Source organism: Diadema antillarum, unplaced genomic scaffold (genome assembly GCF_040938485.1).
Source record: "Diadema antillarum isolate AM-2024a unplaced genomic scaffold, OU_Dant_1.0 seq00000460_RagTag, whole genome shotgun sequence".
NCBI lineage: Eukaryota > Metazoa > Echinodermata > Echinoidea > Diadematoida > Diadematidae > Diadema > Diadema antillarum.
The window spans coordinates 772,136-792,956 of record NW_027271431.1 but is presented as its reverse complement, the minus strand read 5'-3'; the positions used below and the strand labels follow the sequence as shown (position 1 = coordinate 792,956).

The 20,821-nt window shown below is 37.7% G+C and overlaps 1 protein-coding gene across 1 annotated transcript in view; it reads right to left on the bottom strand.

The window, feature by feature from the left end:
* Positions 1-307: 307 nt before the first annotated feature.
* The window catches only part of LOC139733058 (UDP-glucuronosyltransferase 2C1-like), a 38,852-nt gene continuing 18,338 nt past the window's right edge, over positions 308-20,821 (bottom strand). Inside the window, exons 3-4 of the mRNA XM_071643900.1 lie at positions 4,432-4,651; positions 308-1,348 (exon numbers count right to left, since the gene is read on the bottom strand). Coding sequence (XP_071500001.1) covers positions 952-1,348; positions 4,432-4,651 — 617 coding nt within the window. The 3' untranslated portion in view covers positions 308-951. The remainder of the gene's footprint in view (positions 1,349-4,431; positions 4,652-20,821) is intronic.

Genomic DNA, 20,821 nt, shown 5'->3' with positions numbered 1-20,821 from the left:
TTGTTTTGCGTGTGTGTGTGTGTGTGTGTGTGTGTGTGTGTGAGTGTGTGTGCGCGCGTTTGTGTCTGTATTAATAAATGTTCCGGTTTATCTCTCTGTTCAGATCTCTCTCTCTCTCTCTCTCTCTCTTATTTTCTCTTTCTCTTAGACTCATGAGGGCTTGCATCTACAAAGATATTATCTATTTCTCATAGGTTCCTCACAAGAAAACAATAACCACAAGTTATGAAGTGAATTCGAATATATTCATTTATTTTCCATCTTTCATTGATGAGAAGTCGTTTCATTACGTACCACAATGGCAAGGTGTTCACGCTATACAACATGTCTCTGATGTTAGTATGGAAATTCGTGGGCCTGATTTTTTGACAAGAACACAGTATGTCAAGATTCATTCATACAAAAGGTGGAGAAAAGCATATACACAAACATACACATACACACCGACCTATGATACGCATACTCTATAATCTCTGCCTATCTATCTATGTCTATTCATATACCTATCTCTATCTCTCTCTGTTCATATATCTATCTAGATGTCTACTTATTTTGTAATCCTAGACATTCGACTAACACATAAATTACACAAAATCAATAAATGATAATCAAGGAAAATACAGTGAACTGAAATACATTAGATGTCGTTCCCTTTGTGACAACTACTGAATTTCAAAAAGAGTATTTTTTCTGATTAGCTATATTACCGTAGACAGTAATGTCATATTTGACAATTCACAGACACGTGTTTAATAATCTAGAAATGATAAGAGGCTGTATTATGCTTTCTTTTTTTTTGCATATTAATATTTCTTTGCATTATGTTATTAGTAATCCTCTCAAACCCTATTTGAATGTGCTTTACTGCGTGGAAATCTGAACCTAAGGCATGACAAGAAACATGAAGTGATAACGTGTGCTACTTGAGAGTTCGGCAGTTTTGTTCAATATCTAAACTTTGATGTTATCAGTACTAGATGAGCCTCTTTTCCACAAACCACGCGCAACGGGCCAGCTGATGTGGTTGCTGACTACCTTGCGAAGACGCAGTGGACAAATGTATCTCAACGGTATCTTCAAGCAGGCAAAGATGACAGCTAGTAGCCGCCTATGATATCGTCGCATCACGCAGAATTTTAGAACGCGATAGGAGAGGTAGACGAGGAGGAGAAGGAAGGCGTAGACGTCGAGCGAGTACACCTGCCAGATGTAGAGGTCGGTGCGCGACGAGCGAAGGTAGTCGCCACCGTACTTCAGCACGTGCTCGATCCAGAACGCCGCCCGCTCGAGCGGCGGTTGAGGGTGAGCCTTGAAGATGGCAGACACTCGCTGAGTATTCTCCCGATAGCTATACACAATGGATGAAATGGTTGATGTGGGGATCGGTAGATAAAGAGAAATCGACAAGTGAAGATGGTAGGGAAAAATTCATAAATTGATGCATTGAATAAGACATAGATAAATGTTAGAGCAATATCTTTGGATGTTTATAACCATAATTTTATTCAATCCATTTTGATTGGTTTCTCATAACCCTAGTCCATTCAAGGCGGGGGATATTCGTTTACATTGACTGTTTGATATCTGTATTTACATTTTAGAAAATATGCAGGCCTACACAAAATCAAAGAAAATTACACGCAATAAAAACCATTGCCTTTTCAAAGCCCAGTATTGTAAATTTACCCATATATGTACAACGTGCATTCATAAGGAGACAAGGTGGAAATCTGCCAAGAGAAACTAAAGTGAAGTGAAATTTTATCACGAGACAGTGAAACCAGCTATGTTTAAATCATCGCCCATCAATCATGTCGTAAATAGATACAAAACAATAGTTGTCGCGTGACTAAGCAATTGACTATGGAGGTTTATGCTTTGCTTTGCCTTTTTTTGCCGCGTCATTGTATTTGCTTCATGTGGCAAAATACAACTTCTAAAGTTGCGTCTACTCTATAAACGCTTCACTCTATTTCCTTTTTTTCCTCTTCATTGTGTGTGTATATCGTTTTCATTTTCGATATGTTATATAGTGTAAGTTGTGACAATCCGTAGTCTTGTGGTTTTTACTCTTGAACCTTTCTGCACCGAGTATTATGAGCTTTTAGACGTCCCCATTATGAACCTCCTTACACTGTCTGACCGTTACTTGAAACTGCGATGTTGTGATGTTTTTGATGTGGAGCTAAAAGGAAGTGGAGCGTTTATAATCATTACGATCTCCTTCATCGTACTATCAATTATACCATTGAAGTCGGTTGCTTTGTTTTGTGCACGTGCAATGTGCAAGGTTCAGTATGTGTACTTAAAGATTGTGATAGCTTGGTAGCGATGCCCTCACACATTAAATGAACGATTTATAGCTACTTAGAAGCGAATGGCCATATCACATTACACACTTCTCTCCTAATCCAACTTTCCAACTGTCTGTCACTGTATTCATACGTTATTAGGTTCCTACTTTAAAGGCATAACCGATCTATTGCATGAAAACTCTTCTATTTCCAAAATCCATCAAGTACATCAAATACAGCAATGAAACATCAAGACTTTAGTAAGGACTTCAATCCCTATTCTGGTGGAATTTGTTGTTGATTCGTTTTGTTTTGTTTGTTTGTTTGACAGATACTTTATTTTCTGCAAATCAATATACATAAGTTACATAGTCATGACGATGCAGGAAATATACAAAGTAAATTCAACGCAGAGTCGTTTGACTTGCATAAATCACGATACATATAAGTACATAATAATGAACATGTAGGAAATATATGAAATAAATTTAACACAGTCTTTTGACTTGCATAAACAACGATATGAAAGAGATTTAATATACAGTATGCATGTCTATGCAGCAGTGATAAGAATAACATTTATAGTTAAGAAACGATTATGCAGAGGGCCGCCATTATAAGCATTACTTGAAAAGATGGCCGGCCCGAGGAAAAGATAAGGACGTACTAGATTCGTAACAATATAAATTCTGCTGGGAAGGTAGCAGGGGAAAATAAATTCTGGTGTGTGATGGTGGTGGTGGTGAATGTGTGTGCAGGTGCTTGAGGATGCACAATTGTTGATTCGTTGGTGGAAATTAGACGATATTAGATAACATTTCATGGTATCTGCTCCGAGTGTTTGGCATGCCATTTGGTTTTCTGTCACATGTAACGTACACGAGCTTTTGATTATTTCGGCAGAAAATTAGTTAAAGTCTATTGCCATGGTTATTTACACGCGAACGGTGCATCATGATGAACACATAATTATACAAGTAAATTTGGAATCCATAAACACTCTGCGACGTCAATGGTACACTAGCTGCCTTCGGACCAGGATTTAAAAACTATGTATGGGGTAATTGATCTATATTTGAGGGTACATTGTAGGCACATATTTCGGTCACTCAAAAAGGACATGCAAAGTAGTCATTTTATCTAAAGGACAAGTCCACCTTCATATACATAAGGATTGAGAGAATGCAGCAATATTAGTAGAAAACATCAGTGAAAGTTTGAGGAAAATTGGACAATCCGTTCAAAAGTTACGAATATTTTAAGTATCTGCGCAGTCACTGCTCGAAGAGAAGACTACTACAGTGTATGATGTCACATGCGTACAACTATATAAGGAAAATAAAAAGAGAATTTCACAAAATTTTACTTTTTGAATAAAGTGCACAGTTCTTCGACCTGCTGCTGACGTATGTTAAGGGTAATATCATTCCCCTACCTTCTGAAAGAGAGAAGTCGAGTGTTCTTTTGTTATGCGAGAAAAATGGAAATATGTTGAATTTTCTTTATTCTTTCTTTATAACGTTGTACTCATATGACATCACAAACTTTAGTAGTCTTCTCATCCAGCCGTGACTGAGCAGAACCTTCAAAAATGCATAACTTTTTAACGGATTGTCCGATTTTGCTCAAACTCTCACTGATGTGTTCTACTATACAATGCTGCATTCACTCAACCCACATGTCTATGAAGGTGAACTTGTCCTTTAATGATATATTTACGTCAGTAGTCATTATATGACATCACCTTTATCTCAATTGCATAAGTGATTATTGACTGATGATAAGAATTTTTCGCGAAAACAGATTGATTAACAGCTTCAGGTCAACCATGTGTCTGAGTTGGGGTCACATGAACAACAAATGTTTACGGTTCTGTTTGGTTCGTTTTGCAATCATTACCATTACAAATAACGTAGTTTGTTTTGATTTGTATGATCGTACCCTTTTATTTCATTTTGGATGCATACCATGATGTTTGTATATTCTATATTACGTGTATTTTGTTTCCTGCTGATCAGGCCATTCTGAAAAAAAGATTCGCAATAACGAAAAAAAAAAACCCCCGACAGATTATGAATATGACGACAACTTGACCATGATGTGTATATTTTGTATTAAAGTGTATTCTTTTGCTCACCGTGGATCTGTTATCACTTGGTGTATGGCGACAGTGAGATCTACGATGGTGAAGGAGAAGAAGTCGACGACGACGCCCATCCCGCGATCGACCACGCGCGCGGCCACGTCGGGGTGATCGTAGATCAGCGGCATGACCACCATCGGGACACCGTGGTAGAGGGCTTCGTACATGCCGTTGTTGCCGCCGTGAAAGACAAGCGCCTTGAGACTTGGGTGTCCTTTGATATAATTCACATCACACAACATCAGCACAATGCTATTTGTTTCTTTTTCCTCATTTTTTCTGCGTTTATGATATCCATTTCACATTATACAATACACAAAGCAATACAAAACTCATATACGTGACTCAAAGAAAGATTACAAAATGGATGGATTGTCCATTTCAGATTCATTATTATAATTATTCTACTCTTCCGTGCATGGGGTCCAATAATTTAATCATACATGCTAAAAGATATAAAAAAGGATAAATAGTACAGGCGCGGCGATACGGTGCAATTAACTCGCCAAAGGCATTATGAACTCGAAGCCTCGTTTGCATAAGGTAAACAGCTTGTGTACGCAAAACCGCTGGGGAAGTGTTGCAGGACAATTGCAATATCTCACCTCAGAAGCCATCGAATGATAAAATCTACAGCAAATTGAAGGAGAAACTATTCTGTAACTCGCAATGTTAGTTATTTTGGGTCTTATTGAGAATAAACCTGTGAAAATAACGTCGAAATTTAGCTTCCAAAACAGAAAATTTGGTGTCTAAACAAGTGTTATTTTGCAACTGATTGACAAATTGACCTACATCGACGTAAATAAGCACTGAATTGATCAGTGTTTTTAGTAGTAGCCATGATAAAAAATCATGGGCGTACCTACTCGAGCAGGATTCGAACCTATGACCTCCTGATCAACGGACAGGCGTCATCTCCAATAGACCATCGAGCTTTCGCCCGACAGCAAGTGTTGGTTCCAATCCTTATAGCATGTAGGGCAATTTGTCAATCAGTTGCAATGAAAACATCTCGACGGAAGAATTTCATGAATTTGAATAATTACGCAGTACCCGCTGCATGCTATAAGGATTAGAACCACCACTTGCTGTCGGGCAAAATGGCAGAGGTAAAAATGGCAGGGGTAAAAATGGCAGGGGTAAAAATGGCAGAGGTAAAAATGGCAGAGGTAAAAATGGCAGGGGTAAAAATGGCAGAAGTAAAAATGGCAGGGGTAAAAATGGCAGGGGTTAAAATGGCAGAGGTAAAAATGGCAGAGGTAAAAACGGCAGAAGAAAAAATGGCAGAGGTAAATAATTATGTGGTAAAAATGTCAACGGTAAAGTTGTCAGTGTTCGAAATGCTAGAGATAAAAATGCCATTGATAAAAATTTAGTCGTTGAAATACAAGAGGACGAGGTAAAAGTGACAGAGATTTTTCTTTCGTCATGTTTCTGACACCTTTCTCGCAATACACGCTTTTCGTGCCTTCTCCTGAAATAAAGCACGGGGGAGACCGGGGAGAAATGGGACACGGGGAGAAATATGGGACACTCATGTAACTTGAAAAATGCTCGGCCAGTCAACAATCTAATTATATCAGCAAAAAGATGAGCCTCGGTTTACACCTAAAAATGGACAGAGGTAAAAATGGCAGGGGTAAAAATGGCAGGGGTGAAAATGGCAGGGGTAGAAATGGCAGAGGTAAAAATGGCAGAGGTAAAAATGGCAGAGGTAATAATGGCAGAGGTAAAAATGGCAGAAGTAAAAATGGCAGAAGTAAAATGTCAGAAGTAATGAGAGCGATTTCGTCATATATAAACGTATGAAGAGGTTTTCAATGAAAACCTAGCCAGAGCAAACTATATTTATCGAATTATCAAATCCAAATTGCAGATTTGAAGAATATTGATTGAATTATGTTTTAAAAAGATTAGAGCACTCTCATTATTCTGAGTTTGATTCAAGTGCAGTGGCGTAATCTGTCTGTGTGCAGAGAAATAATAAACCCGCTAAGAGCCTAGTAGGCCTATGGGAAATTATTTTCATTATTCAGTATTGTTATTATTATTATTATTATTATTATTATTATTATTATTATTATTATTATTATCATTATTATTATTAATATCATTATTATTATTAATAATATTATTATTATTATTATCTATCGTTATAAGGGGTTCCAACAATGCTGCAAAGCCCTTAAACAGTATAATCCTACGTTGTTTCGCCCAATGAAGTTATCACACACACACACACACACACACACACACACACACACACACACACACGAACCCACTTTTGGTATAAACATACATTATACGCAGATGTACATACTCTCACATACACACTCTTACACAAACGAATTCCGCTCAAGTCCGGGCTACTATATTGTCATTATTTTTCATTTTTTGAACTGTTTAGTGTAAAGAAGTGAAGGAGACATAGTCGAAGCAAACCGCTAATTTTTCACCTGTTCAATATTATTTTCTCACATTCAGGTTTCGTAGGAGCCTATTTATCTCACAAGGCCTGATCACGACATAATGTACAAGTAAAAATACAAAACGCAAAAAACAAACTACAGCAGATGTTTTGGCTGACATAAGAAAGCTCTTGCAAAATATTTTATTACATTTTTCAAGTATCACATGCAATGGCGTAAAAACATATAAACTCTTGCAAAATATTTCATTACATTGTTCAAGTATCACATGGCGCAAAAACAAATATCTCGAAGTTTAATGAACATTTTGTGGTCACTTTACAAACTTATACCTATTAAAACTGGAGACGAACTTTAGCAATAAACTGTTCTAGTGAGAGTAAAAGCTGATAGTTTGCCATGGGATTTCTTTCAATCATTGTTGAACGAATCCGCAGGCGAAAAAATATAAATGTTTGATGCCTTTCAAACTTAGCTGTTGCTCCAAAGTCAGATTCCATTATGTTATCAACATGGTGTGCACTAAAGATTGGTAGATTCAGCCACCGAAAATGACGTTGTTCCCTCGTTATACAACAACAGTAAGAAAATCCAATCCAATCCCATCCAGGTAGATTGAAATCACCGCCTATGACTACCATATGATCGCGATTCAATTTACACAGGGATCGCTGAAGCTCTCCAAGACTCTCTTTACATGTACCGCGGGGAGAAATGTAACACTGCCCTATTAAATTTCTCCCAGTGATAACAGAAACAGTAAAAGATCCCTGCCAATTTTTCATACCTGCATGTCTGTTATCAAGCAATTTTATTTTCAGAAGTTTGCACACTTTTTAAAATACTTATCAACATAGTATAGGACCTACCAGATCTAAAGTAAGTTTGATATTTTACTGACAAGATACCTGTAGAGCTGTATAGTGGTTAATATGTCCATTTTTAGGTGTAAACCGAGGCTCATCTTTTTGCTGATATAATTAGATTGTTGACTGGCCGAGCATTTTTCAAGTTACATGAGTGTCCCATATTTCTCCCCGTGTCCCATTTCTCCCCGGTCTCCCCCGTGCTTTATTTCAGGAGAAGGCACGAAAAGCGTGTATTGCGAGAAAGGTGTCAGAAACATGACGAAAGAAAAATCTCTGTCACTTTTACCTCGTCCTCTTGTATTTCAACGACTAAATTTTTATCAATGGCATTTTTATCTCTAGCATTTCGAACACTGACAACTTTACCGTTGACATTTTTACCACATAATTATTTACCTCTGCCATTTTTTCTTCTGCCGTTTTTACCTCTGCCATTTTTACCTCTGCCATTTTAACCCCTGCCATTTTTACCCCTGCCATTTTTACTTCTGCCATTTTTACCCCTGCCATTTTTACCTCTGCCATTTTTACCTCTGCCATTTTTACCCCTGCCATTTTTACCCCTGCCATTTTTACCTCTGCCATTTTTACCTCTGCCATTTTTACCCCTGCCATTTTTACCCCTGCCATTTTTACCTCTGCCATTTCTACCTCTGCCATTTTTTCTTCTGCCGTTTTTACCTCTGCCATTTTTACCTCTGCCATTTTAACCCCTGCCATTTTTACCCCTGCCATTTTTACTTCTGCCATTTTTACCCCTGCCATTTTTACCTCTGCCATTTTTACCTCTGCCATTTTTACCCCTGCCATTTTTACCCCTGCCATTTTTACCTCTGCCATTTTTACCTCTGCCATTTTTACCCCTGCCATTTTTACCCCTGCCATTTTTACCTCTGCCATTTTTACCTCTGCCATTTTTACCCCTGCCATTTTTACCTCTGCCATTTTTACCTCTGCCATTTTTACCTCTGCCATTTTACCTCTGCCATTTTTACCCCTGCCATTTTTACCCCTGCCATTTTTACCCCTGCCATTTTTACCTCTGCCATTTTTACCTCTGCCATTTTTACCTCTGCCATTTTTACCCCTGCCATTTTTACCCCTGCCATTTTTACCTCTGCCATTTTTACCTCTGCCATTTTTACCCCTGCCATTTTTACTTCTGCCATTTTTACCCCTGCCATTTTTACCTCTGCCATTTTTACCTCTGCCATTTTTACCTCTGCCATTTTTACCCCTGCCATTTTTACCCCTGCCATTTTTACCTCTGCCATTTTTACCTCTGCCATTTTTACACCGAACCAAAACCGAACCCCTTCAAAAGCTGCCTGTCCTGCGCGGTACTGCAGTTCTCCACTTTATAGGCAAAATATGCTTGGCGTTAAAACATGATAGAGAAAATTTTTAGGAAGTTAGTTGTGCGAAGCTCTACACAAACCATTGTTTAGGCCTTTTAGCCCTGCTTCACTACATAATAGACAGTACTGTACAAGCTTTGAATCAAGAGAATTCCCTAGTTCTTTGAGTGGTCATCATAACGAACACTAGATGAAGTATTGTGGTATAACAGTAATATTTGTTTTAATGGAAAAACTTTGTTTTTTGAAGAATGGCACAAGAAAGGTATCTCGACACTTAATGATGTAGTTGAAAATGGTTGTTTTAAATCCCGTGGAGTCAATTTGTTGTGTTCTAAATTCTGATAATTTATTAGTGGATTTTAAGTATTCCAAACTTAAAAAGGCAATTCCAAAGATATGGGTGAAACGTATATTAGAAGTGGATAAACGTGAAAACACTTATAAAAGATTGTGATATTGATATAAAGGCCAATGATTATAATAGATTATCTGAAACAACACCGAAAAAAAAATTATAATTTGCTATGTGAGAGTAAGAAATATTGTTATTAATACGTCGCTCATATGACGTCACAAATGCGTTGCAAAACAAAGTAAATATTACGATATTAAGACATCATTTAAATAACGTTATGAATACGTCGCAAAGCAACATAGATTTTACGTCATTAATACGTCGTTAATATGACGTAAAAGATACGTCGCAAAATTGACTTAAATTTTACGTCATTAATAATATATGTCACTAATATTAGGCCAATAGATATGTCGGAAAACTGACGTGAAGTTTACGTCATTAGGAGGTCCATAACATGACGTGATGAATTCGTTTCAAAAAGACGTTGAAATCACGTCATATCCTGATCATTATCAGACGTGCGACCACTTTGACCAGTTGCGACCAAATTAAGACGTCTTTTTGACGTCCGTCTGCTAGCTGGGATGTTCATAAAGTTTGTTCCATCCCTTTCTGCCAACCGCTCATATGACTACTTTAGTATTAGTGCTATGTTTTTCCCAACCAAATGTACATTTTCTTTTGCTGAACTTTTGCTGAACTGAGACACAACGTCAAACGTTGAAATAGATGAATTTTCAGGTCTGTGTGTAAAACCTAAAGGGGAAGTCCACCCTTAAAGATAACTTGTTCTTAATAAAGAAAAAAACCTGACAAATAAGAATATATGATTGGTTAAAGTCTGAGGAAAACTTACTTAAGAAAGGTATCATTCTAATTTTCAACAAATTATAATCGATCAAGAAAATCAGGAAATCTATGACGTTTCCAGCGACCTCCTATACGACAGAATAGAAAAGAAAGTACACGTATGCAAAAATAAATATCACATTCTAACTTAAAATGCATGTATTCCAGTTTAAATGCACCCTCTATAGTAATCACTCCAAATATTTTACAAACAACCTCTGTGACAACAGTTCTATTACCTCATCAAAACTTCACGGAAAATACATTTCAAATAAATTTCCCAATGATATCTCTACAAATGCCTACGAAGGAGAAAATTATCAAAATACTCTTAAATGTATGGTTTGAATTAAGTGACGAGCACATCAACAAAACACCACTTTTCTGTAGGGGGCAGAATGAGTTTTTGAACACTGTGTACGTGTAGGTGATCAACTTCTAGTGGAGTCAACATCTTCTTGGTTTCGAACCAATGTTGGCTCAACCTTATGCATATACACGTAGTTATGTTGTGCCACGGCGAACCAACCATTCATGTAAACGTCACACACAATAAACGTGACAATAAACGTGACATAAACGTCACATGTTGGCACAATATGTCACTTATCATTCCTTTAAACATCTTAATACCGTAGATCAAACGTTTAAACAATCAATTTGATGTCATACAGATGTGAGCCTAATGTTACACCAACCCTTCACAGACACCTGTCAACGCTTGAATAGCAAATAACTATCATACAGTATCTTAACTGTTGTAAAACAAAAAAGAACAAGCATAATTATGGATGTAAACGCAATTTCTTTTCCCCTCACGGCCTATGTAACCCCCCCCCAAAAAAAAAAAAATAATAATAATAATTTGTGGCTTGTCAACGGACACCACCTGACGCTCACTCCAATTTTAAGGCTGCCGCGGTAATGTGTACAAATTAGGCAGCCCATGAATAATCTGAAAACAAAGTAATCGCTGTCAGCAATGATAGTGACCAGTGATTTGTAAACTTTGATTGAAAAGGCACCCTTTCGTTTCCAAACTGCCTGATGTTGTACACGTATACTGACTGCTGAGTTTTGTAAAATGATGAATTGCTAAACGACTTGCTCATGTGAAATATCTTCGAATAAAGCTCCAATTTACCATGTACGACTTGTGTTCTAACGTCTCACTTTCCTCTGTAACTTCGATCAGTGGGAACGTGTTACTGTTGAGTGTATACTTGCAGTGCGAGCAGAACCATACACCAAACACTTTTTTTAATGATATGGAATTAATGATATTCTTTATTAGAATTTCATCGATATCAGGCCCATGTTTACAATGAAATTAATTTGAACAAAAATAAGCAGCTGAATTCTTCTCTCTTGTGCTCCTAAATCATATCTTCTTCTTTTTTTTAAACATACAGTACAATATAGGCCTATAGATACAAATCATACCATGCATAAAATATTGACATAGAATTCTGCGTGAATCTCAGAAAAAAAAATTTCTTGATTACTTAGTAACTTAATTAATCAAGTTAATCCATATCTGCATCATTACACCAACACACACATCTTTCGACACTATAAGAGCTATTCAGACTTGTCTTTAGACTTTGTTATAAATCTACAGGCCTATAGTAGTATGGGACTAGCGATTACTACTCTAGACTCTCTCTCACACACACACACACACACACACACACACACACACACACACACACACAAACCCGTTGTTTATGTTTGAAAGGCGTGCCATTCACATTCGAATCTGATTCTGTGCTAGCAGACGACCATGCCACTGGTACTGCATAACACTATGCCTAACGTTTTGAGGTCCACGCGCATGCGTACAAAAACCAGCCAGTACACTGATAGTCTTTGCTCAAGTGACACAATTGGCAATTTCGACGCGCTAGGGTTACGGAAAAAAAAAATCACCGCCGGGCCTGAATAAGATATCATAATAAATTCAAACATAGACATGATAATGATACATGATACATGATTCCCCCTCATGTATAGCTCAAAACAGTGGCGATAAAAGAAAATTAACCCATTAAATCATTCCATGTGTATCAAGTATCATCCCCACCCAATCACCTTCCTCCTGGGAATTAACACATATAGGTAGCAAAGAGTTAAAAGAGCCAATACACTATCAAAACAAATCTTCCATACGAATTCATTGACATCGACCGAGACTTATATCCGCATGTTATCAACACAAGAAAAGTAGAAGTAGGCATGATCTTGTTGACAATCACACAACTGATGTCTTGTCGTTCAGGCAAAGTAATCGTATCATGAACAAACGCAAACAGAAGGAAACTGACCAGAAATGAATATAAGTTATTAGTGGAAAATTGAGCAAAGAATATAGTATTCCATCGGGACTCGAATCCGAGACCTCCGGATTGCTAGCCCGGTGCTCTACCGACTGAGCTACAGAAAGCCCGAGTTCAGTATTCGTCCCAGAAACCCTTAAAGGGGACCTCCGGATGATTTTCAGACTTTTACATTTGAACAACTATAAATTAGTTAAATTGAGTACAGAGTTTTGGAATTTATAGTGATTGGGATGAGGAATGAGAATATTCTCAAAATTTATAAAAAATTGCAATGAACAAGGATGAAGACATGGCAGCCTCACCATAAGAATGTATGAGTTTGGGCTCAAGGAAACAGAACAAAAGAAGAAGGCATGCATATATTTTTCACAGGTAAACTTGTTGAGCAAGTGGTATTGTAATGGAATTACACTGCTACATTTTTGAAATATATGAGGCTCTGATGTCATCAACACTGTTCAGTGTAATTTGTTTAAGATTTTAAATTCATAGGTTTCTCTGCTCAAGGACCACAATAAATTCTACGAATCTATACATGGAGCTGTCGATTTATGTACTGCATGATGTGAAATTATGAAAATCGTCCGGAATGCCCCTTTAATTTTCAAAGCTCGAATGGTCAGAAGCTAGAGCAGTGTGTTCGTGTGTGACACACACGCACACACTTAAACCTGGCATAAACCCGAAGGATCAAAATCGTATCATATTAAAGTGAAAACGTGGTTAGAGAAATCTTATTCCAAGAGTGTCCTTTCCTTTTTTTTCTGGACCTATCAAGCAGATATTGAGTATCAAGTTGAGTATACCACACGAAGTACTCGACGCTTCTATAGTGTAGTACTGAGTTTTATTGCTTGTCCGTGTATACATGGTATATGATTTCCATGATTTTGTCGTAGTTGGGTAATTACTTGCATTACTTCCATTAATCATTTTCGACCAGGACTCAAGCGCAATAGAGCAGTTTCAGGATGATTAAGATTCAGTTTCGGATATGATGTTAGAATTTGGGAATACTTCCGGCTCATCAAATGAACCAATTAAAAAAGAGAAAAGACTTTTACCTTGTAATCTCCCCTCCTCAATACCGCAGCTTGTAGCTTGCGCTCCTCCTCAAAAACCTCCTATCTTGTCGGTGCAATCCTTTAAAACCCAAACATTATGGTGATAGAGCCTTCTCTGCCCCTGTTCTACGGATCTCCCTGTCTACAGAAATATGGAAAATACCCTCGTTTGCATTATCTAGAAATGTTCTAAAACCCACTTGTTTTTATAAATGTGGAATGTAAGTAGAATTTTTCTGTTACATCAAATATATTTACTTCAAATATATCGTATAAAATATTTTTGATAACATTCCTAACTCTTACATCGTAATTAACTTAGTGTTGGCTTTATAGAAATCCCAGCACTTGCATATAAAAGCACATAATGCACTTTATCATACACATCAAAATCACCATCATCATTACTGTTTTCACTTTCATATAAGCACTATTTTCCCCCTCCGGACTTTAACAATGTGGTGGTAGAGGGGAATCACATAACACGTACCTGCTCCTTTGTCGTCTGAACGTAACTACTGAGTTCAGTTCGATGCAGTGGGGGGGGGGGGGGGGGGGGGGGGAGGAGGGGGGAGAGGGGAGATCCCAACATTTTCTTCATAATACAGTACATAGGAATACATAGGGTCTAACCACTTTGGGCCCCACCTTTTTTTTTTACGCGCCAGCTATGGAGTTATAGAATTTAACATCCAATGTTTTCTTATGATGCAAATCATCATATTGTATATGTAGCATTTTTTCATTCTTCTAACGTTAAAAGAAAAAAAAAAGACCTGGTTTAGATAATCTATAATAAGATAGCCGCTATAAGGCTGTTGTCAGAACGGTTGAGGGTTTTACACAGATAAATCCAAGTGTGTATAGTAGATAGGTATTATAACGGGTGATGTTGCTTTTCAGAAGGTTTGTTGATCAGAAAATGAAATCGAAAGTACGAACCTTATTTCGTTTTCGGACTGACGAACCTTCGGTAAACGAACCTTATTTCATTGTCGGATAAATACACCTTCGGAATAACGAATCTCATTTTCATCTTCGGATTAACGAACTGTAACCGTTTAAACGCAGCAGTTCGTTACCTAGCATTTCTGTGACATGTCTTATGATTGATAAAAAGTAAGAGTTATGTCTTGACGATGTAATTGACATTTGGATCTTTCGATATCTGAGCAAAATATACAATGTCTTTTTTCCCCCATTCCAGTAATCCCAGTCTCGGCAGCTTCGACACGTTATCGCCGTGACAGGCACATTACATGTGTGTGTGAGGATGTGTGAGGGGGTGTGTGTGTGTGTGTGTGTGTGTGTGTGTGTGTGTGTGTGTAGGTGTGCGTGTGTACAACGTGTCCCACAAAAAATGCTAATAGCACTCTAGATGAGTATAATATTGAAGTTACAACATGATATTGTTTATATTAATCAAGTTATTTCTTAATTAACTATTTTAAGATATCTATGATTTTAAGTTTTAATGGAAATGTTATTTTATTTTGTAATTTGATAGTCTTGCCTGTTTTGTGTCACCTACGATATGTTAATTGATTTGTGTAGTTTTATGTAGTTTTTATTTGCTTCGTATCTAGATGATGAATCACGTTATGTATACTTGTTGTTATTGCACGGACTGACTGAAAAAAAAAAACAGCCGTGGCTGATGTTAGTACCGTGGTTAAATAAAATGAATGAATGAAATGAATGAATGAATGAATATCTTTACAACCGTAAACTACAATAATTATTCATTTTCTAGAAATGGATGACAGTTTATGAGATATGGTCTAATAATCACGAAGATATGAGCATTTTTTTTTTCATCACACATCAGGGAACCGCTCCATCCTTGTTTTGTATCACGTAGTATATGCAGTCAGGTTCAGCTAACATTTGTCATGGGGATGACCTATTCATTCATCCCTCACTGACGCGTTCAGCGAACCACGACGAAATCTGATTAAAATCTGAACAGGGTACAAGATGAATTCGAGGCAGAATTCAATCAACGAGCACCATGCAAGGCGACAATACTCAGAAATGTGCTCAAATACAAGGAAACGGGTACAAACAAAAACCTTAACAGGGGCAGAGCGGGGAGAAGAGTAACAGTTCGAGCACAAGAAAACACCGAAATGCACAACGTTAGGCAAAAACTCATTCAAGAACCCCGACAAAGTTGCAGGAGAAACAACGTTCCACCCGTAATTGGACTACGTACGTTTATTCAACGTAATAAGGAAACTTGAAATGAGAGGTTTCCTGACGAGTGCTGAAAGAAGGCTCATATCTCTGTGTTCAATGGACCATATCGCATAAGATTTAAGCCAGTAGTAAAATGAATGCTAGTTTACGATTGTAAAATTATATACAATATGATTTGGTAATTTTCAAATTATGCTCATTTACACTGCCATTAGCATTTTTTTGTGTGTGTGGGACACGCTGTATGTGTGTCTAATATTATGGTGTGTTCGTGTAATTACATGTATGTCATGTGCCCGAAAAAAGAGACGCGTCTATGAAATAACAATAATCTATAGTCACTGATAATAGGTTCACCTATCAACGGTGCGCCGTCTTCATATTGTGCGATGAAAGAAAGAAAGAAAACAAACCAAAATATAAATTCAGGCACCTCTAAAAGTGCCCTATTTCTATACAGCAACAGGCTGGCTGTATACTGCACAAGTGATTCTTAAGTATAGTTATACCTGGCGTAGAACTTGCTCATTTCTAGACTGTTCCAATGGTCCTGAATGGTCTTCATGTTTCTCTCCTCTCCCCCGTTCATTTTTTGAATCAACTTTGGCATTGCGAATGTGCCATACTTCATGAATATTCATAGGTTTTTGTAAGGTTTTTTTTTTTTTTCGTAAACGGTAAAAACGGTATGAAAGGAGTCACAATTCTAGGTGGCATCTCAAGCATTTTGTCCAACAAATTTGTCGGATAAATTTGCTATCAGCCAATCAGATGCAAGGATTTCAGTAGCTTATGACAGTTTGTCAGGGTAAAAAATCTGACAAATTGTTTCATGAAATGCCCCGTAGAGCATAACCCTTTTGACAAGGCCTTGTTATTGTCTGGCGGCGAGCGCATGCCTCTCTGCAACCGACATCTGAAACGGGAAGGGGAAACACTGCTAGGCCCAATCGTCCCACCGTTATCCTTCTCTATCCTCCGTTATCAGTGTCTCATTTTCACCCCCTTCTGATTTTTTTTTCTTGGTTCATTTATCCATCTGAGAAGATGGCTGGGTAGCCCATATTCAGCTACGTTAAGCTGGTCTTCCATGGGGTCCAGTTGGATGTGAGGTGGGACCACTTCACCGGGTTAAACACCCTGCTCTTTGCGATGAATGAATGAAGCGGGATCTTTTACGTGCATGACTTGTTACTCGCTCATACACGGGACCTCCATTTTATGTCCTATCCGAGGGACAGAGTGTTTCGCCTCTTGCTAGAGGGGACGGTATGCTTACACACAACACTGCTCGATCCAGACTTGGGTTCGAACTTGGGCCGCGTGATCATGAGGCAGACTCGCTACCGACTGAGCCAACTCGATCACCGCCTCTGATGCAAACAACATGAATGATCACATCCGAAATAATTCATGAAATCACCGCAATCCTGCTGGGCACCAGCAACGTAAAATACCCATCAAATCATGGTAAAAGACAGCTGCCAAAATGATTTATAAATCATCGCGATCCCGCCGGCTGCCAACAATGTAAACCATAGATTGAATAATGCATGCTACTCTTCTTGACATTTTCATGTTCATACAAAATAACAAACGCATTCAATACAATCTAATTTTGTTCATAAAAATTTAATACTGTATTTCACAAATAGAAATCAAAATGTCCATTCTTTCAAAATGGTTCAATACACGAGGAAGAGATATGTTGAAATAATGAATCACGAATTCGACACTGCAGTGCACTTTTCAAGAACGCTTGTACAACACATGGAAAGAGCTTTTCGGAAGAAAAATGACGAACGCATTTTCAACCCTTTCTTTTTTTTTTTATCAAATCACAACCAATTCCTTTGTATTCTTTCTCAATAACATGACTTGTATACTTGTGTAATAACAATGAACGCAAAGACTGCCCATATAGGTTTCATTGACTGTAAGTGACTACATGCTCATGTTTTTCTTTGTTTTTAGTGTGTACAGTTACAACTAGGAACCAGTTATCATAACGAGGTAATATTGGCGATCCCACGGACCTCTTTATAACGGGGTTTCACAGTAGAATGTTCATGTATATACGTATTGAATTTTACTTCCATCTTCCAGGTTCTGTAGCACGGTATGAATTTTCTCTCACACACTCCTTTGAAGTACAATAACATTCTTATTTCTCTCAAAATAGCAAAAGTGAAAAAAGTTCATACAGTGCTGCACATGTGCTCCCAGTGATCGTCGCAATGAAAAGGACAGTTATAGATATCACCAGTATATACTTATGGTAACCAAGTGGGTGCCAGGTAAAAATGGCAGAGGTAAAAATGGCAGGGGTAAAAATGGCAGAGGTAAAAATGGCAGAGGTAAAAATGGCAGGGGTAAAAATGGCAGGGGTAAAAATGACAGAGGTAAAAATGGCAGAGGTAAAAATGGCAGAGGTAAAAATGGCAGAGGTAAAAATGGCAGAGGTAAAAATGGCAGGGGTAAAAATGGCAGGGGTAAAAATGGCAGAGGTAAAAATGGCAGAGGTAAAATGGCAGAGGTAAAAATGGCAGAGGTAAAAATGGCAGGGGTAAAAATGGCAGGGGTAAAAATGGCAGGGGTTAAAATGGCAGAGGTAAAAATGGCAGAGGTAGAAATGGCAGGGGTAAAAATGGCAGAGGTAAAAATGGCAGGGGTAAAAATGGCAGAGGTAAAAATGGCAGAGGTAAAAATGGCAGAGGTAAAAATGGCAGAGGTAGAATGTTAGAAGTAATGAGAGCGATTTCGTCAGAGATAAGCGTATGAAGAGGTTTTGAATGATAACCTAGCCAGAGCAAACTGTTATCGAATCATCAAATCCAAACTGCAGATTTGAAGAATGCTTATTGAATTATATTTTAAAAAGATTAGAGCACTCTCATTCTGAGTTTGATTCAAGTGCAGTGGCGTAATCTGTCTGTTCAGAGGAATGATAAACCAGCTGAGAGCCTAGTAGGCCTATGGGAAATTATTTTTATTATTCAGTATTATTATCATTATTCTTATTAATGTTATCTATCATTATAAGGGGGTTCAAACAATGCTGCAAAGCCCTTAAACAGTATAATCCTACGTTGTTTCGCCCAATGAAGTTATCACACACACACACACACACACACACACGCACGAACCCACTTTTGGTATAAACATACTTCTATACGCAGATATACACATGTACATACTCTTACATACACACCCTTACACAAACGAATTCCGCTCACGTCCAGGCTAGTATATTGTCATTATTTTTCATCTTTTGAACTGTTTAGTGTAAAGAAGTGAAGGAGACATAGTCGAAGGAAACCGCTAAATTGTCACCTGTTCTATATGTTATTTTCTCACATTCATGTTTCGTACTAGGAGCCTATTTATCTCACAAGGCCTGATCGCGACATAATGTAGAAGTAAAAATACAAAACGCAAAAAAAAAAAAACTTCAGCAGATGTATCGGCAGACATAAGTAAGCTCTTGCAAAATATTTTATTACATTGTTCAAGTATCACATGGCGCAAAAACAAATATATCGAAGTTTAATGAACACTTTGTGGTCATTTTACAAACTTATCATGCCTTTTAAAACTGGAGACGAACATTAGCAATAGACTGTTCTAGTGAGAGTAAAAACCGATAGTTTGCCATTGGATTTCTTTCAATTATTGTTGAACGAATCCCCAGGCGAGAAAATGTACATGTTTGATGCCTCTCAAACTTAGCTGTTGCCCCAAAGCATGGCTGTAAATCCCGGAACACGCCAGAATCAGGTCAATAGAACCATTAGACCCTGAGATAATCGCAACTGTAGATTTCAAATGGCGACCATTTTGAAATTCAATATGGCTGACATAAAGAGAGAATTCCAAGTGGCCCAATATCTGAAAATGTTTGCAATATGTTAAAGTACATTTTGTGCCAAATTTGGTGCTTGTATCACAAAATGCACGATAGGTTTGCTAAGCTGCCCCACTAAGAGTATTTACTGATACCCCTTTATAAATAAAACATTTTCGTGTAATTAATGATTTGTTTAACCCCTAATTTGGGGGAGTGGGACATCAAGCGGGGAGAAATGAGACAACCTGGAAAGAAATTGGATAACCATCATGACCAAATTAGGATTTACATGTGCCGCGGGAGAAATGTAACACTGCCCTATTAAATTTCTCCTAGTGGTAACAGAAACAGTAAAAGATCCCTGCCAATTTTTCATACCTGCATGTCTGTTATCAAGCAATTTTATTTTCAGAAGTTTGCACACTGACTATTAAATTACCTATACTAACATAGTATAGGACCTACCAGATCTAAAGTAAGTTTGATATTTTACTGACAAGATACCTGTACAGCTGTATAGTGGTTAATATGTCCATTTCCAGGTGTACCGAGGCTCATCTTTTTACTGATATAATTGGATTGTTGACTGGCCAAGCATTTTTCAAGTTACATGAGTGTCACATATTTCTCGTGTCCCATTTCTCCCCGGTCTCCCCCGTGCTTTATTTCAAAAGGCACAAAAAGCGCGTATTGCGAGAAAGGTGTCAGAAACACGAAGAAAAAAAAATCTGTCACTTTTACCTCGTCCTCTTGCATTTCAACGACTAAATTTTTATCAATGGCATTTTTATCTCTAGCATTTTGACCATTGACATTTCGACCACTGACAACTTTACCTCTGATATTTTTACCACTGACATAATTATTTACCTCTGACATTACCCCTGCCATTTTTACCTCTGCCATTTTTCCCCATGCCATTTTTACATCTGCCATTTTTACCTCTGCCATTTTCACATCTGCCATTTTTACCTCTGCCATTTTTACCTCTGCCATTTTTACCCCTGCCATTTTTACCCCTGCCATTTTTACCCCTGCCATTTTTACCCCTGCCATTTTTACCCCT